Consider the following 17,127-nt stretch of genomic DNA (forward strand, 5'->3'; position numbering starts at 1 on the left):
TATTTTGGGCCTCGGTATTTTTCTATTTAAGTTTAACCATTCGTTTTAAATCATCCGAAACAGCCGAAATTAACGCTCACAACTCATATTGGTTTCTTTTCATTTTAATTGTACAGATGCGTTGATAAATTGCCTATGAAATAAAAACGAGGCCCGCAGAGCGATCGAGTTGAGGATGCTATCCTACTTCTCGAAGGTGTAGTGCTTGACGCCTTCGGCAGGATATTGCTTGGCGGCCACGGGGCGGTACATCTTTTTGTCCTCCAGCCAGTAGTAGAGGGCCAAGCAGCCGGACATGACGCTCAGGAAGACGATGAAGTAGTACGAGTTCTTGTAGCGTGGCGGTTCCGCCTGCGACCAGCGATCCTCACTGTACAGATCGTGATCCGCCGAGATCTGCAGATGAGAAAAGCGATATATTTTGGGTATTTATGGCATAGAGACATGCATAGTGATCCTCTTACGGGCTCGTGCTGATTACGCTTGTGCTCCGGATAGTCCCAGGGATAGTAGTTGTCCTTGGCCTCCACGCCCAGTCCGCCGCCCACTTTGGGATAGTCTCCGTAGCCCAGGCCATCATCCGCATATGGTTTGTACTCCTCCGGCAGAAGGTAATACTTCTTGGCCGCCGCCAGGCGCTCCTTCTCCGTTTGTGGAAAGGGTGCCGGCTTGTAGTCCTTGTTCCAGCCAGCCACTAAACGAGAGGGAAACTAGTTTAGGACTGGGTACACTCAAAAGTTACGTAAACAAAACAGAGGCGCAGGTTCTACGGATTTAAACTACTCTGCCGGTTTTTCACTTACTGCTGCGTACCGCCTGGCGAACCACGGCGGGATTGGCGGCGCATAGCTTTTGGGCCAAGCACACGGATTTCACAAACGCCGACATTGCAGGCTCCTCGCTTCCAAAAAAAAGTTTGCAATTTTATTTCCAAAAGCAAACAGCTGTTGCCTGCAGATGGCCCTGACTCGATAAGTAGTCACGGACTATCGATAGTCGACAAGCGGTAGTTCAGGTACCTAGTAAAAAATTTGAAATATGTACAATTTAAATGTTTTCAAATTTTGGAGCTTTAAAATTATTGTTTTTCCTACAGTAAAATCTTAGTGTACTATGGTACATTAGAACTGAATATAGGTGAATTTGAATATCTACAGATTTATTTGGCTTTAAATTTGATTTATTTTTGTTTCTAATGAATGATTTTTTCAACAAATTTGAACGTTTTTTGTACAATTAATACATGTTCTAATAGGTATAATTTTTGTATAACTTTTCCCAATTTTAAGATTCAGCTACATATTACGATTTAACTAACTTTTCTATGAAGGGTTAAAAAAATTATAGCATTATAGTAATACATATTTTGTTATGCTTATGTCATTATTATTTTTATTTATTTATTACTTTACATTCTGCCATAATTTTCTTTAATTAAACTTAAGCAACCATCGATAAGAGTTATCGATAGGCGATAGTGTGCACCCGCGCATCGTTGTTTTTGTTGTGGTGGGCTCGTCCGTGAAAAGCGATCGGCAAACTTATTTATTAATTACTTATTAAGAAATAAGCATTAAGATGGTGCTACCGTTATTGCAGCGTTCCAGTCTTCGTGGCGTTCAACAAATAACGAAGCCTTGGGCGGCTTCCATTGGAAGCCTGCGTCTGGTAAGGATTTATATAGTTTATATCCATTTCCCTCGGATATGCCAAATATTGTGCCTTATGTAATGCTTCTTTTGCTTATGAACCACCTAACAACTCAAAAATTGTTATTACAATTTGATATGAACTAAACAAAATGCAGATGAAAAGTGCATTAAATACCGGCGTTTCGTAATCATTACACAATGGAATAGTAGTGGAAGTGACCGCCTTCCAGTCACTGGAATAGCAATTCCAATTCGCACACATCTTCGACCACTTGTGGACATACTCCAATTGGGGGTTTTGTCTGCCACTCCAATTGGAAGCCGCTGCATTGATTTTTTCACTCAAAATTCTCACACGTTTTTTTTTTTTGTTTAAATCGCACTTAAATCACATGATAAAAAAAAAAACAAAACAAACAAACACCGCGAAAAAAAACTCGCAAAACGAGTTGTAATTCAAGAAACTGCGATTATTCAGCGATTCTTGTTTTCGGCAATTGTATTTAAAACCGGTTAATTATGGAGTTTTTATCCATATGCCGACCACTGTTATACACTCTCTGATACTTCTGATTACTCAGATAACTAAATAGTGCCATATATTAGCAGCGAGTCGGCATAAATTACACGCATAACTCCTAAGAAAGTGCTACATTGGCACAATATCACACACTGGAGGTCAAAAGAATAGAGCTAGAACTTTTGCCATATAAATTTATTCATTTTGTCGTCAAATATATTGTTTTTGATTCACAACAGTTCTATAATATGGCAAAATTGAAATATAATACTTTACTAATCTTTGTTTTAAGGTGCATCAAAATTGCGATATAAATATATTTTTGGATTTTTTTAAAAGTTTTAAATGTCTGGAAATTAATGTTTATGATAACTTTGTTCTTTTCAAGTTTTGCGAGCATAGTATAATAGTACTTTCACAAAAAATGCTACAGAATTTAAATAAATAATTAGTTATACATAATTAGAAGTATAATCTTTAACGAAAAAAAAGAAAATAATACACTTATTTTTAAAAGCATAACATTTCAACGAAAAATGTCTTCATTTAATGATTTTCTTTTAATGATTTATGTATATTAAATGCTATATCCAAACTTAACTATTTTAAGTTATTAACCAATATACATTTCTTTTAGATAACAATTTTGAAAGTAAATTCAATATAGAAATTTGTATTACAATAAAAAAAAGTGATTGCACAAGTTTCTAGCTAAAAATAATCTTGTTTACATCAAAACAATGTATTTGTAGATTAAAATATTTAGCGTTTTCGGTGCTAAGCATTTGCCCCCAACTGTTTTTTTTGGGTGCCAAGCCGCTGCTGATTAGCGAAACACCCCATGCTGGGCAGGGTCTTCGGTCCCCGTCCGGAATCGCCCTCTTTTACACCTCCACAATTCAATATTTTTCGTTGAGAGCGCTCTTTCAAGAATCTGATCGCTGTTCACTCGGGCCTGAGTTTCATAGTCGCCCGCTTATCTGTCGCCTCAGTTAACTTCGAGCAGCCGTCGTCGTCGAGTGGTCGTCCTCTGATTTCGGATTTCTGTTTTCTGACCGACTTATCACCCGACTTATCTGCCATCTATCTTCACTCATAATGGTCAGATGGTTGCCCCTATTGCTTATTATATTCCCCGCTCTTGATCTGGTTATTTTCCTTATTGTAGGCCTCCCAGGATTTTCGCGTGGAAAGCGACACCTTTGGCGAACTGAAGGTTCCCGCGGATAAGTATTATGGCGCCCAGACCATGCGATCCCAGATCAATTTCCCCATCGGCGGAGCTACCGAACGGATGCCCGTAAGTATTTCCCATAGTAAATCACAAAGAGTACAAAGAGATGAATTCAAGCCTTGCAATGTTCAATTAAAAAGTATTTTGCAAAACATGACGAGAAGTTTTTTGCCACACCAAATGGGTTTTATAATGATTGAGAAACAAATTATTCAGCAGAATCTTAAGTTTATTGATTGCCTTATGGGGTCTTGAAGAGATCTTATATTGAAGAACACAAGTGCAGGTCATTTTAATGATTAAACATTTGTTTAAAACTAAGAAAAATAAAAAAGAATACAAATAGTTTAATGATTTTACCTAAAAACCTTTTTTCAGACAATTTTTATAAAAAAAAAACCAATTGGTTTTTGTGTCATGGCTTTAATATTTGTAGTTATCTAACCTCTTTTTAGACCTTGTAAACATTGTAAAGCTAACTACATAGAAAATTCTAAGAACAAAATAACAAAGTATAGTTTTCTTGTCTGTTTTTTACAAGGTTTTTAAAAGTTGCAATGTAATATTGTTACAAGGTTAGACTACATTTACAAACATATATATACCCCACACAAAAGGCACAAAAAAGAAACTTGATGTTGCAATGTCTGGGTTTTTCCTATACTAAATACAAAATCAAGAAGTCATTATCTTATTCTCTTCGGTTTTTAGACCTTTAAAGACAACTAAGTATTTTGTAGATAATATACCGATTCCCAGAATGAATATTAAATTATTGAAAATTATGTAAAGTATAAGCAAGCGGGATAAAGTTTTCGACAACACCCTAAATCCCTATTTAATGCATTTTTTGTGCGTCTTTTAGAAACCCGTGGTGCAGGCCATGGGCATCCTGAAGAAGGCCGCCGCCGAGGTGAACAAGGAGTTTGGACTGGACAGCAAGGTGAGCGAGGCGATCTCGAAGGCGGCCGACGATGTGATCTCGGGCAAGCTGTACGCCGATCACTTCCCGCTGGTCATCTGGCAGACGGGATCGGGCACCCAGAGCAACATGAATGTGAATGAGGTTGGTCATTTCCCCTTTTCCTTTCCCTTGGCTTGCCTTTATGACTACATTACTCTATTAACCAGGTGATCAGCAATCGCGCCATTGAGCTGCTGGGCGGCAAGTTGGGCTCCAAGACGCCCGTGCATCCCAACGACCATGTGAACAAGTCGCAGAGCTCCAACGACACCTTCCCCACGGCCATCCACATCTCGGTGGCGCTGCAGCTGAACAACAACCTCAAGCCGGCGATCAAGACGCTGCACGATGCGTTGCGGGCCAAGTCGGAGGAGTTCAAGGACATCATCAAGATCGGACGCACCCACACCATGGACGCGGTGCCACTGACGCTGGGCCAGGAGTTCAGCGGCTATGCCCAGCAGTTGGCCTACGCCCAGGAGCGGATCGACGCCTGTCTGCCGCGGGTCTACGAGCTGGCTCTGGGCGGCACTGCCGTGGGCACGGGCCTGAACACCCGCAAGGGATTCGCCGAGAAGTGCGCGGCCAAGATCGCCGAGCTGACCCACCTGCCGTTCGTCACCGCTCCCAATAAGTTCGAGGCTCTGGCTGCCCGCGACGCCATGGTGGAGGTGCATGGTGTGCTCAACACGATCGCCGTGAGTCTGATGAAGATCGCCAACGATATCCGTTTCCTGGGCTCGGGACCACGTTGCGGCCTGGGCGAGCTGTCGCTGCCGGAGAACGAGCCGGGTAGCTCCATCATGCCCGGCAAGGTGAATCCCACGCAGTGCGAATCGCTGACGATGCTCTCCGCCCAGGTGATGGGCAACCAGGTGGCCGTGACCATCGGCGGTTCCAACGGACACTTCGAGCTGAACGTGTTCAAACCTCTGATTGTGTCCAATGTGCTGCGCTCCATTCGGCTGTTGTGTAAGTTTAAGGCAAAGTTGAAAGCGGTTTGTAAACGATGCAGCTGCTGTAGGAACAGCTTTTAAGTTTTTTAAGCTGAATGGTTGCATCGTTTACAACCAGTTTAAACTACTTATTTAACAGTTGCCAAATAAGGGTAACGATGCAGCAGTTGTGGGAAAAACTTTTATTTAAAAATTATTATTCAGCTGAAAAACTAATTGGCTGCATCGTTTACAACCAGCTTAAACTACTTATTTATCGACTGTCACGTAACGAAACTCTTTGTTTTCCAGCTGATGGAAGCAGAACTTTCACTGCCAACTGCGTTAATGGAATCCAGGCCAACCGCGATAACATTGCCAAGATCATGAACGAATCCCTGATGCTGGTGACCGCCCTCAATCCCCACATCGGCTACGACAAGGCGGCCAAGATCGCCAAGACGGCGCACAAGAACGGAACGACCCTCAAGGAGGAGGCCATCAATCTGGGCTACCTCACGGAGCAGCAGTTCAAGGACTGGGTGCGACCGGAGGAGATGCTGGGACCCAAGTAGTAGGCCAACCGCCTGACCTCATTTCACCCATCGCTGCTGTCATCGAAATTCCATGTCGGCTTGTCGGGTTTAAGTTCGTTTGTAATTGAATCGCTCGGAACACACAGATCAATAATAACTGAAAATGCTGAAGCAAGTCAATGGGCTAAAGCTAACCACGCGCAATCTTTGGGTGGCTTGCGGTGGCCTGCGGGCCAAGGATGTAAGTAGCAAAAGGTGAAAGGTCAACTGGGAGGGCGGCTTTCCACATATAAAAGGGGCACTTTTCCAGGGCGACAAGGGCAAGGGCAAGGATAAGGCAGACGCAAACGCAAAGTTTCGCACGGAGAAGGACACGTTTGGGGAACTAAAGGTTCCAGCGGACAAGCTATTTGGAGCTCAGACTATGCGCTCCAAGCTGAATTTTCCCATCGGTGATATAGGCGAACGGATGCCGGTAGGGATCTCCTCTGGAGAATTACAAATTCTCCCACCTTTAAATCATATTGTATACTGTCTGTAGATGCCCGTGATTCAGGCCATGGGCATACTGAAAAAGGCCTGCGCCGAGGTCAACAAGGACTACGGCTTGGACAGCAAGATCTCGGAGGCAGTGTCCTGTGCCTGCGACGATGTCATCTCGGGCAAGTACTACAAGCAGGGCCACTTCCCGCTGGTCATCTGGCAAACTGGGTCCGGCACCCAGTCCAATATGAATACCAATGAGGTGAGCTTGAGTTCGCAGTGCATAACAAAAATGTATAACTGGGGAAATTCTAAAACCCTTTCCTTCCGATTTTCAGTTTTTAATTGTACATTTATTATTAAACGGTTATTGTCTCGAAAATGGTTGGTCTTATTCGATATTTCGATACTTTAAATTTGAAATTTGAATATCAAAATTCACTAAGATAAAAAAAGAATTGTAAAAATAAATATCTGACTATGAATTCAACATGTTATATTTAATATTTAAATTATAATAAAATACCAATAATATTACAATACTATATATATATAATTATAATAAAAATACAATGCATATTTAATTGCATTATAATATATAAATAATATTTGAATAAACGTGGAAAATATTAGATTTAAAATAGTTTCTTTTTGATTTAAATGCATTTTATTTAAGTTACACATGGTATAAATTTTCAGTTATTTTCTGTTGAAAAATTTAAAAAATAATATTTTTAAAATAACTAATAACCGCATTGGATGAAAACCAAAGCCAAAAATATTTAAATTGAGTACAAATTATTTGGATTTAGTACGATTATGAGTATTTTTTGTATAAAAAAAAATTAAAAATGCTGTGGGTCTTGAACTTCAACCTATTATACCATATTAACAAAAAAAAAACATTATGCTAAAATCATATAATAAGCTTCTTCCACTTTTTCCAGGTGATCAGCAATGCGGCCATCAAGATGATGGGTGGCGAACTGGGCAGCAAGAGTCCGGTGCATCCCAACGACCATGTGAACAAGTCGCAGAGCTCCAACGACACCTTTCCCACGGCCATCCACATTTCGGTGGGCATGGAGCTGAACGAGCGACTGATTCCGGCGGTGAAACACCTGAGGGATGCACTCAAATCCAAGTCGGATGAGTTTAAGGACATCATCAAGATCGGCCGCACCCATCTGATGGACGCAGTGCCTCTGACGCTGGGCCAGGAGTTCAGTGGCTACACCCAGCAGCTGACCTACGGTCTGGAGAGGATCAAGTGCTGTCTACCGCGGGTCTATGAGCTGGCCTTGGGCGGCACTGCCGTGGGCACCGGTCTGAATACCCACAAGGGATTTGCCGAGAAGGTGGCCAAGAGGATTGCCGAGCTCACCTGCCTGCCCTTCGTCTCGGCGCCCAATAAATTCGAGGCCCTGGCTGCCAGAGATGCCATGGTGGAGGTGCATGGAGTGCTCAATACAGTTGCCGTGAGTCTGATGAAGATTGCCAATGACATCCGCCTGCTGGGATCGGGTCCACGTTGCGGCATTGGGGAACTCCTGCTGCCGGAGAACGAACCGGGTAGCTCCATCATGCCCGGCAAGGTGAATCCCACGCAGTGCGAGTCAATGACCATGCTGTGTGCCCAGGTGATGGGCAACCAGGTGGCGGTGTCCATCGGCGGCTCCAACGGACACTTCGAACTAAATGTATTCAAGCCCCTGATAGTGTCCAATGTGCTGCGATCCATTCGGTTGTTATGTAGGTTTTTCAGGGGTGCCCTTTTAAGTTGAAAATGTAGTTTAAAGTAGGTTGTATACGATGCAGCGACTGTCAATGCTGCAATCCTGTTTACTACATACTCTAAACAGCATCTGCTGTATCGTTTACAACCAGTTTAAAGTATATATACGATGCAGCGGCAGCAAGAGCTTACAATATAAGTTTTTAAGGAATTATTGAGCTGAATTATTTTGCTATTCTTAATGCTTTAAGCCGCATGACATATGTATGCTTTACAGGTACACAAGCTGTTAGGCTGCTGTTGCATCGTTTACAGCCAGCTTTAAGTATTTTCTCCTCCAATTTCAAGTAAAGAAACCTCTTTTTTTAGCCGATGGCAGCATGACCTTCAGCAAAAACTGCGTGGAGGGACTGCAGGCTAACAAGGACATGATCGACAAGATTATGAATGAGTCCCTGATGCTGGTAACCGCCTTGAATCCGCACATCGGCTATGACAAGTCCGCCCAAATCGCAAAGACGGCCCACAAGAACAAGACCACCTTGAAGGAGGAGGCCCTGAAAACCGGGATCACCGAAGAGCAGTTTAAGGAGTGGGTCAATCCCAAGGAGATGCTGGGACCCAAGTGATCCATCCTTAGTTATTAGTTATTATCAATGTTGCCAGTTAGATGTAATAAAATTTTTCAAGTTTATCAACAGTTACCTTATTAAGCATTTATCCTTTATTTTTTTATAAGTTTATTGTGTGTTTTAAGCTGGAAAAATGTATCGAAATTGGACGTTTTTGTAGATTCCACTGGTAATTATGTTGAAACTTTTGAACTCATAATTTTGTAAGTAATATGTTTTTTATAATTGTCACTTAAATAAATAAGAACATAAGTATAAAAAATTGATCAAAAAATTACGCCACCTGTAAAAAAAATGCAAATCCGAAATAAATTCTAATTTTATTATCCCTAAACTTTAGGTTCAGTTGCTTTTTAATCTCGTTTTCTTATTTAAAAGATAATTTTTTTTACTTAAATTTGAAAATTTTAAATAGGTGGCATTGGTTTATGTCCAAACTAAAAGCGCACCGGGTTTGAGCGGCCACTAAGTCGTTATCGATTTTTGAGCTTTTATAACGGTCACACTGGCGCCTTGCTGTTTTTTACTTTTTCTTTGTTTTTATCGTGAATTTTTAGCTAATTAGCTACTTTTCAAATGCAGAATATAAACACATTGACCAGATAAACAAGGGTTAATTCCACCTATTGCGTTTGCTTGTCAAAAAAAAAACACTGAAAGCTAAAAGCGATTATCTAACGACAAAATCGAAACGAAACGAGCGTAGGAGCAGGCGCAGATAATAAAAACAACCAGCCAGGCAAGTTGGTTCTCGAAAATTATCCGTTTCGTGCAGTTGAAAATAAGGAAAAATCGGTCTAGCCCACACAGGAATCGAAAAAAGGATATATATTCCGAGCAGCAGCCCTTTCGATCCACGGTTTTTGCCTTGTTAACAGCCAACACCCCCCGCCACCCCTGCAACACCTACACACTACTCAAAAGCCAAAGAACAACAAAATAAATTTACGACGCAAAACCCAAACAATCGACACCCACGCACCAGCTGTTTGGCTATCGATCGGTGTTATCGATTGCCCGTATGACCAACCGTGAAGGCGAAGAAGAAGCAGCAGCAAGACTTGAGCACCACAAAACTTAAAAAGGTATTAAGTTTGAAGTTTAATTATTGCGTAGAGGAGTGCTCAAATGTGGATTCTAGTTACAGGCACTTAAAGCCGAGGTCTAGTCGGGCCGAAAAATGTCTGTGAGACTGCTGACCGTGCGACTGATCAAACATGGTCGCTACATTTTGCGCAGCTATTGTAAACGTGATATACACGCCAACATTTTGGACCAAAATCAATTGAAAACAAGAAGCAAGCGAGGCTTTCCCCTACCCTCCACCGCCGCCCATGTGCTGCGGGTGAGTACCGAACATATTCCCGCCTAGAAAGTGCATATAACACTCACCTTAATCCCCGCCAGACAACGCCCCAGCAGGCGGCCAAATCGGTGGTCAATGTAGTGCCCCGCACTTCCACTCCCTCAACGGGATCGCCACTAAATGGAAGCAGCAGCAGCCCATCCTCCAGTGGACTCTTTCGCGTGGGTCAACATGCCCGCAAGCTCTTCATCGACAACATCCTCAGCCGGGTGACCACCACCTACTCCGAGGATCTGCGCCAGCGGGCCACCCGCAAACTCTTCTTCGGCGACTCAGCTCCCTTCTTTGCCTTGATCGGTGTGAGCCTGGCCTCCGGATCGGGTGTCCTCAGCAAGGAGGATGAACTGGAGGGCGTGTGCTGGGAAATTCGGGAGGCGGCTGGCCGGCTGCAGCGAGCCTGGAACCAGGACGAGATCTCCGAGACGCTGGACAGCAAGTTCAGCATTGATGACTTGGAAATAGGGCCGCCCATTGCCAAAGGTTGTGCAGCTGTAGTCTATGCAGCGGGCTTTAAAAAGGACGTTAATGGTGGTGCCACGGAGGAATCATTTGCCATGGGTGCAGACGTGCCAACACCTGCAGCAACTCCTGCCTTTGCTCCAAATAGCTGGAGTGCCCACGAGATGATGTCGCCGCTGCAGAACATGTCGCGCTTTGTCCACAACTTTGGCGGCTCGGTGGATAATATTTTTCAATACAGCCAGCCCTCGGCGGCCAGTGACTTTGTGGGCGCCCAGGAACGGGAGCAGGAGCAGCAGCAGGAGCCAAGGAGCAGTGCCTTAAACGTGGTAAACTGCCACCCAAATGACCTCTCACTTTACTTCTTTTTAATGATAACCCCTCCCAATCTTTAGAACACCCTTGCGAATTCAAAGATCGACAGCTATCCGCTGGCCCTCAAAATGATGTTCAACTACGACATCCAGAGCAACGCCTTGTCCATCCTGCGTGCCATGTACAAGGAGACGGTGCCCGCGCGACAGCGTGGCATGAACGAGGCCTCCGACGAGTGGGAACGCCTGTTGCAGAACCAAACGGTCCACCTGCCGCCGCATCCCAACATTGTCTGCATGTTTGGCTTCTTTTGCGACGAGGTGCGCAACTTTCCCGATGGCCATCTACTTTATCCGGTGGCCCAGCCGCAGAGGATCAATCCGCAGGGCTATGGCCGCAATATGTCGCTGTATCTGCTGATGAAACGCTATGATCACAGTCTGCGTGGACTGCTGGACAACCAGGAGCTGAGCACACGCACCCGTATCCTGCTGCTGGCCCAAATGCTCGAGGCTGTGAACCATTTGAGCCGTCACGGCGTGGCCCATCGTGATCTCAAGTCGGACAATGTACTGATCGAGCTGCAGGACGATGCCTCGCCGGTGCTGGTGCTCTCGGACTTTGGGTGTTGCCTGGCGGACAAGGTGCACGGCCTGCGGCTGCCGTATGTCTCGCACGACGTGGACAAGGGCGGCAATGCGGCACTGATGGCGCCGGAGATCTTCAACACAATGCCCGGACCGTTCGCGGTGCTTAACTATGGGAAAGCGGACCTTTGGGCCTGCGGTGCCCTGGCCTACGAGATCTTCGGCAGCCACAATCCATTCTATTCGAGCAGCGGTGGGCTGGCACGCGAACGAGGAGAGCTGACGCTTTCGCTGAGGAACAGCGACTACCGGCAGGAGCAGCTGCCCCCGATGAGCGATGCCTGCCCGCCGCTGCTGCAACAGCTGGTGTACAACATCCTCAATCCCAACCCGTCCAAGCGGGTCAGTCCGGATATTGCGGCGAATGTGGTGCAGCTGTTCCTCTGGGCCCCCTCCAATTGGCTCAAGGCGGGCGGAATGCCCAACAGTTCCGAGGTGGGTGTTTGTTTTCGATTGTTTGTTTACACACTCACTATATGACATGCCTTGACATGCTCGCATTATTCGCACACAGATCCTTCAGTGGCTGCTCTCGCTGACCACCAAGATAATGTGCGAGGGTCGCCCACAAATGGGTGCCGGATTGATGCCAGTGGCGACCAGCGGAAGGCGCGCCTACGTGGAGTACCTGCTCATCTGTAGCTTTCTGGCACGCGCCCGCCTGCGTCGCATTCGTGGAGCACTCAACTGGATCCAGAATGTGGTGGCGTAGGATCTACGTCTACTTGTTACTTTGAGAAAATCAAATGGAAAAGCGTGTGATACCTATATTTTACATATGTATTTATAAAACAAATCAAAATTAACCGCATGGCTCTCCGCACACTCGTATCTATTTGTCCTGGAATCGCTGCAGTTCCTGGCTGAGCTGCTGCTCCTCGGTTTGTGCCGTTTCCAAATCGTCGATCAGCTCCAGCATGCACGCGTTGATGGTCCGAGCTGCCAGCTGTGCAGCCTCGGGGTCGTCCTTAAAGTCCACCATCAGGGTCTGGGCAAGATCGTGCATCGCCTCAATGCTCTTTCGCGCCTGGTCCAGGACTGCCCCGTCCATCTTGTCGGTGGGATTCGGTTCGGGATGCTGCAAGGATTAAAAGTGGGCCTATATTGGATGGCTAAGTGTCAATAGTGGCCAAACTACCATGACAAATTACTTTTTATTTGCAAATTCGAATGTTTCCTCAAGGGTTGGCAAAACGAAATGCCATATCAGCGATATCTGTTTATCGCCCAGGGCTGCTGAACCGCCGGCCAGCCAGGGATGGATGCTTCTTTTTTAAATAAGTTTAGAAAATTAATTAATTTATCAGTGTCGATATATTTCCTGTTTGGTTTATTTAAGCAATTTATTACAAAACAAAAAACATTTATGTACAGAAAATCACAATGTATTTATTAATCTCCACGCGACCACACAGCTTTAAAATTAATTAATTATAGCTTCTAGGAGTTAATATTAAAACACTAAAAATCTTTAAAATATCTTTACCCGAAAGTGAACTCTTGCGTTGCTTCTTATTTGATTTATTAGTGGTCCCAGATTTTTTCTCCTACAGGACATATATTTTATACTACATTAAAAAGGAAATACTGCCGAACCTTAATATATTTAAATTGATTTGGCTTATATATATTTTGTAGTATTTAATCAACTCATTATAAAACAAAACTTGTAAAAACTAATACTAATTTTAATAATTAAATATTAATTCATTTCTGGGCTCATAACTAGTTATTTGTAATTTTAGATCCCAATCTGAGTGTTTTCTAGCATTATGAAGGGGGAAATAACTTTCCTTTACTTTTCATATTCACTATTTGCGAGATTTATTCTCCACAGGATATATATTTCAAATTACATTTAAAAGGAAATGCTGCCGACACTTAATCGATTTGGTTTATATTTCTTGTTTATTTAAACAATTTATTCACAAAAAAAAAAACATTTGTAAAAACGTACATCTAAAATGTAATGTAAAGGACATCTTAATTTATTTGCTTATCTCCACGCGACTGAGGCACAACTTATGATCGTAAAAGGAGCAGGTGGCCATGGTCAAGGCGCCATCGTCCTTGCCACAACTGGGAGACCAATCGGCGCCGTAGCAGATGCTCTTGTGCTCCTCATAGGCTCCCAGGAGACTCAAGTCCGAATCGTTGGCACCCAATTGCACCAGGCTAAAGTTGGTGTACATGCAGGCGGCCAGGATGAGATTGGGGTGGACAGGATGTGGTTTCAGCCGCCAGATGCCTCCGCCCAAATCCAGTTCCGCCAGAGTTCGCTTCATGGCTCGGGTGTCGAACAGCCGCAGCTGCTCATCGTAGCTGCCCGTAAGCAGATGGTTTTCATGCATCGGATGACTTAGCAGACAGGTGACTCCGGCCATGTGGGCCCGGTTGGTCCAGGCTTGCTGCTCCGTGCGCAAATCGTGGGCCATCAGGAGCATATCGTCGCCACCGCTGTACAGAAGATGCGGTGACCAGCGATCAAAGGCACAGGTCCAGGCCTCGAAACCGTGAGCAGACCAGGAACGCTCCCGGATCACCTCACCCTGGGGCGAGTAGTGCAGCAGATGCAGGCCTCCCTTGGAATCCGAGATGGCTACTTGGTCCTGCTCCTCCTGCCGCCGCCAATCCAGGGCCAGAGCCAAAGGCGGTTCCTCCTGCGGCTCCGTCTCCAAACTGAAACACGTGCGTTTCTGCAGTTTCTTGTCATCCCTTTGAAACTCATAGACCTCCAGCTGGCCCAATGAGTTGACTGTGGAAAGGTGTGGATTGCTATCTTCGCTCCAAGCTGGCAGCCACTTCATATCCAGTATGGCTGCCGTTTCGATGCACTGCAGCCGCTCCAGCGCTGAATTTGTACCCTCGAATTGGTACAAATAAACGCGACCTTTGCGTGGACGTTTGGGAGCAGCTTCCTCGGTGGATTCCGCCTCATCCTGGACCAACTGATAGGTGCCGCAGGCAAAGTAGCCCACATCCGGATCATTCTCCGGCAGCCACTCCACGGAATCCGCCGAATATTCCGTATCCTCGCTGTGGAGTGTTGTGAACATGTTTACAACTCGGCTAGGCGCGCTCATCGATAGGCGATAGTCGATAACTTGTACCAGGGCTGCGATGACCTCTCCCCACATCTCCTATCGACCGTTCCATTTTGATCTTATTAGATTTATTTGTTATTTTCACTTTTTTTTTGCTAATTTAAAAAATTAATAGTTAATACATACAACTACTTAGTGCTCTCGTTACGCGCTACATATTCTGGATTAGGTTTAGTTGATCTCGTCCCACGCTCGTAGTTTTTAGCTGCATATTTCCTCGTTTTTCAGTGGTTTTCGGGGCGTCACAGTGTAATTTTTGTTTGCTCAGTTGGGGTTTCGTGGCTGCCAGGCATCCGTTAATGTTATTGCACTTGATCCTTGATCTCCGCTTGCTCTCATTAACTCACTTTTTACAACATCGCTCTTTGTCAAATACATCGACTCACATTTTAAAAAAAACATATTTAAAAAAAACTCTTATTGATAACTATAGACAATCCCTACTACTCTCTTCGCAGATCTCTCATTCTATTGTGCGTCCAACGCCTGATGCTCTTGGTTTTTTAATGGCGGGATTGCGGGGGCCTGGCTATCCACACATCCCCTCTAGCGATTGGTGTTGCGACTGTGACGCCTCCGCGATCCTCATTTGGTCTTCATCACGATGATTGGCTCGAGTATCTTTAGCATGTCATTGTTCTCGGGTGCTCCGGTTCCATTGCCGCCGCCCGAACCCGGAGCTCCTCCGCCGCCCGCTCCACTGCCGTAATCCTTGACCACTTGCAATTTGCTGAAGCCGGGATGTGATTGCTGCTGCTGTTGTTGCTGCTGCTGCTGCTGCTGGTGGAGCTGCTGCTGCTGGTGCTGACTGATGGTGACCAGGCGGTGCTGTTGGTTCAACACAATCGCCTCGTGATGCGGATGCTGCACCAGCTGTTGCTGCTGCTGTAGGCTGCCGGCAATCTGTTGCAGTTCGTGCTGCTGCAGCTGCAACGGCGGCAGCTGCTCGTGATCATTGGAGCCATCGCCGATGCCACCGCCACCGCCGCCGCCGCCGCCGTCCAATGGCGAGTCTTCCTCATCGGCCTTGACCACGGTCACAAAGCCGCCATCGCTGCCCGTGCCGGTGACCGAAACCGCTTCACTCTCATACAGCTGCTGCTCCGCGCTGGTGTCCTCATCCTCATCGTCGTCCTCCTCCTCGGTTTTGGTGCGGAACTCGGTGCTGGTGGCACTGCTGCTGCGCGGCGTATGGCTGCGCATGCGTCGCATTCGCGCGTACTCCGCCTGCTTGGACAGGCGCTCCTTGCGCTCGTCCGTATTCTCGGTGGCCCGGATCTGCGCCCGCTTCAGACGCGCCCGTTCGCTCAGCTTCTGGAGGCGCGTGGCCCGCTGCTCGGGCGTCTCGTTGGCCCGCACCGCCCGCTGGTGGGCGGCCATCTTGTCCAGCCGCAGCCGCTTCTCCTCCTCCGTCTCGTATTTGTTCGCACCGCTGCGTCGCGGCGTTGTCGCCACCGGCGTTCGACTATCGCCATCGGCCGTGGAATGTACATGAATCTGGCTGAGTTCCTGGTGCTGCTGCTGCGATGCCTGCGACAGTGGACGGCCGCGACGCGGAGTACTGCTGGCCAGCTGCGGCGCGGCTAGCATCTGATTTAGCTCCTGCTCCAGCAGACTGTTGACTTTCAGCTGCTCCTCGCTGGGCAGCGGATTCTTTCGCGGCCTGCCCCGCCCCACAGTGGTGGGCACAATGTGTGGCTGCGCTGCTGGCTGTTGCTGCTGCTGCTGTTGCTGTTGTTGCTGTTGCTGCTGCTGCTCCTGCTGTCCCAATCCGGTCACCGTGAGTGTGGGATTTGTGGCCAGGATGTTGTACTGGCCGCCGCCAGTGGGACTGTTGCCGCCACTTGCGTTCGCAAAGTGAACCGGTGTGAACGGAGGAGGCACCGGATTCGGTCCGATGCCGATCTGGAAGCCATTGTGGTACATCGGATAGTAGGCGGTGGTGGTGGTGCCACCCGCACCCGTGGTCGTCCCCGCCGTCACCACGCCCACCTGGCCCACATTGGTGGCGCCGCTGCCGCCGCCGCTGCTCGTGGTGTTGGGGAAGGTGGCCAGGTAGGGGAATTGGTTGTACAGCTGCTGGGCCTGGCCCGGCGTCGCCTTGAGCAGCTTCTGCTCGCCGCTGGCGGTCGTCACGATCACCTTGGTCTCGTTGTGGCCCAGGCTAACAGACCCGCTGTTATCGTTGCCGCCCGCTGATCCCGGAGCATCGCTGTCCGACTGCAAAAGGGGGAGAGGAGTGGAAAGCCAACGGGTGGGTGAGTTGGTTTGGTTTGGTTTGTTTAGGTTTGGTTTGTTTGGTTTGGTTTGGATGGGTTATGGGTGCATTTCTTCATTCCTTCATTTCTTCATTTCTTCATTTGTTGTTTTGATTGTTTTTCAGATACGAATTTATATATGCTCATAATTTAAGTTTGTTTTTCAGAATCTAAAAGAGCATTTGAATTTACAATTCGTAATTCATAAATCAATTATTATTTGAAAATAGGTAAATTTTAGTATTATATGTACATATATGCAATTGATTACTATACGAATTGTTTTC

The 17,127-nt window shown here is 46.2% G+C and overlaps 6 protein-coding genes across 8 annotated transcripts; 3 read left to right on the forward strand and 3 right to left on the reverse strand.

Moving 5' to 3' along the window:
- Nucleotides 1–88: 88 nt before the first annotated feature.
- LOC128265337 (NADH dehydrogenase [ubiquinone] 1 beta subcomplex subunit 8, mitochondrial) lies at nucleotides 89–983 on the reverse strand. The gene is made up of 3 exons (XM_053001277.1): nucleotides 804–983; nucleotides 465–694; nucleotides 89–396 (listed from the first exon to the last, which is right to left on the reverse strand). Exons 1-3 carry the CDS (start codon nucleotides 886–888, stop codon nucleotides 184–186), a joined length of 528 nt encoding a protein of 175 aa, XP_052857237.1. The 5' UTR covers nucleotides 889–983; the 3' UTR covers nucleotides 89–183.
- A 531-nt stretch (nucleotides 984–1,514) lies between these two features.
- Nucleotides 1,515–6,035, forward strand: LOC128265336 (fumarate hydratase, mitochondrial). 2 transcript variants are annotated; one of them, XM_053001275.1, is made up of 5 exons: nucleotides 1,515–1,668; nucleotides 3,341–3,472; nucleotides 4,272–4,472; nucleotides 4,538–5,342; nucleotides 5,618–6,035. In XM_053001275.1, exons 1-5 carry the CDS (start codon nucleotides 1,579–1,581, stop codon nucleotides 5,878–5,880), a joined length of 1,491 nt encoding a protein of 496 aa, XP_052857235.1. In that variant the 5' UTR covers nucleotides 1,515–1,578; the 3' UTR covers nucleotides 5,881–6,035. The 2 variants fall into 2 exon arrangements, with proteins under 2 accessions (XP_052857235.1, XP_052857236.1); XM_053001276.1 differs by lacking the exon at nucleotides 1,515–1,668 and adding an exon at nucleotides 3,117–3,273.
- LOC128265335 (probable fumarate hydratase, mitochondrial) lies at nucleotides 5,942–8,759 on the forward strand. The gene is made up of 5 exons (XM_053001274.1): nucleotides 5,942–6,082; nucleotides 6,152–6,316; nucleotides 6,383–6,586; nucleotides 7,272–8,076; nucleotides 8,429–8,759. The coding sequence occupies exons 1-5, from the start codon at nucleotides 6,005–6,007 to the stop codon at nucleotides 8,686–8,688; spliced, it is 1,512 nt and encodes a 503-aa protein (XP_052857234.1). The 5' UTR covers nucleotides 5,942–6,004; the 3' UTR covers nucleotides 8,689–8,759.
- Nucleotides 8,760–9,299: 540 nt separating this feature from the next.
- Nucleotides 9,300–12,284, forward strand: LOC128265334 (serine/threonine-protein kinase Pink1, mitochondrial). Of its 2 annotated transcripts, none has more exons than XM_053001273.1 (5): nucleotides 9,300–9,776; nucleotides 9,833–10,036; nucleotides 10,099–10,842; nucleotides 10,912–11,913; nucleotides 11,993–12,284. In XM_053001273.1, exons 2-5 carry the CDS (start codon nucleotides 9,872–9,874, stop codon nucleotides 12,188–12,190), a joined length of 2,109 nt encoding a protein of 702 aa, XP_052857233.1. In that variant the 5' UTR covers nucleotides 9,300–9,776; nucleotides 9,833–9,871; the 3' UTR covers nucleotides 12,191–12,284. The 2 variants fall into 2 exon arrangements, with proteins under 2 accessions (XP_052857233.1, XP_052857231.1); XM_053001271.1 differs by having other exon boundaries at nucleotides 9,301–9,776; nucleotides 10,099–10,845.
- Nucleotides 12,285–13,335: 1,051 nt separating this feature from the next.
- Nucleotides 13,336–14,833, reverse strand: LOC128265328 (diphthine methyltransferase). The gene is made up of 2 exons (XM_053001256.1): nucleotides 14,709–14,833; nucleotides 13,336–14,640 (listed from the first exon to the last, which is right to left on the reverse strand). The coding sequence occupies exon 2, from the start codon at nucleotides 14,613–14,615 to the stop codon at nucleotides 13,467–13,469; it is 1,149 nt and encodes a 382-aa protein (XP_052857216.1). The 5' UTR covers nucleotides 14,616–14,640; nucleotides 14,709–14,833; the 3' UTR covers nucleotides 13,336–13,466.
- Nucleotides 14,629–16,877, reverse strand: LOC128265356 (histone-lysine N-methyltransferase 2D; the record flags this gene model as incomplete). Its single annotated transcript, XM_053001309.1, has 1 exon — nucleotides 14,629–16,877. A coding segment is annotated over one exon (1,710 nt), but the record flags the coding sequence as incomplete, so codon positions are not given.
- Nucleotides 16,878–17,127: the final 250 nt, after the last annotated feature.

The sequence above is a fragment of the Drosophila gunungcola genome, unplaced genomic scaffold (genome assembly GCF_025200985.1).
Source record: "Drosophila gunungcola strain Sukarami unplaced genomic scaffold, Dgunungcola_SK_2 000114F, whole genome shotgun sequence".
NCBI classification, from domain to species: Eukaryota; Metazoa; Arthropoda; class Insecta; order Diptera; family Drosophilidae; genus Drosophila; species Drosophila gunungcola.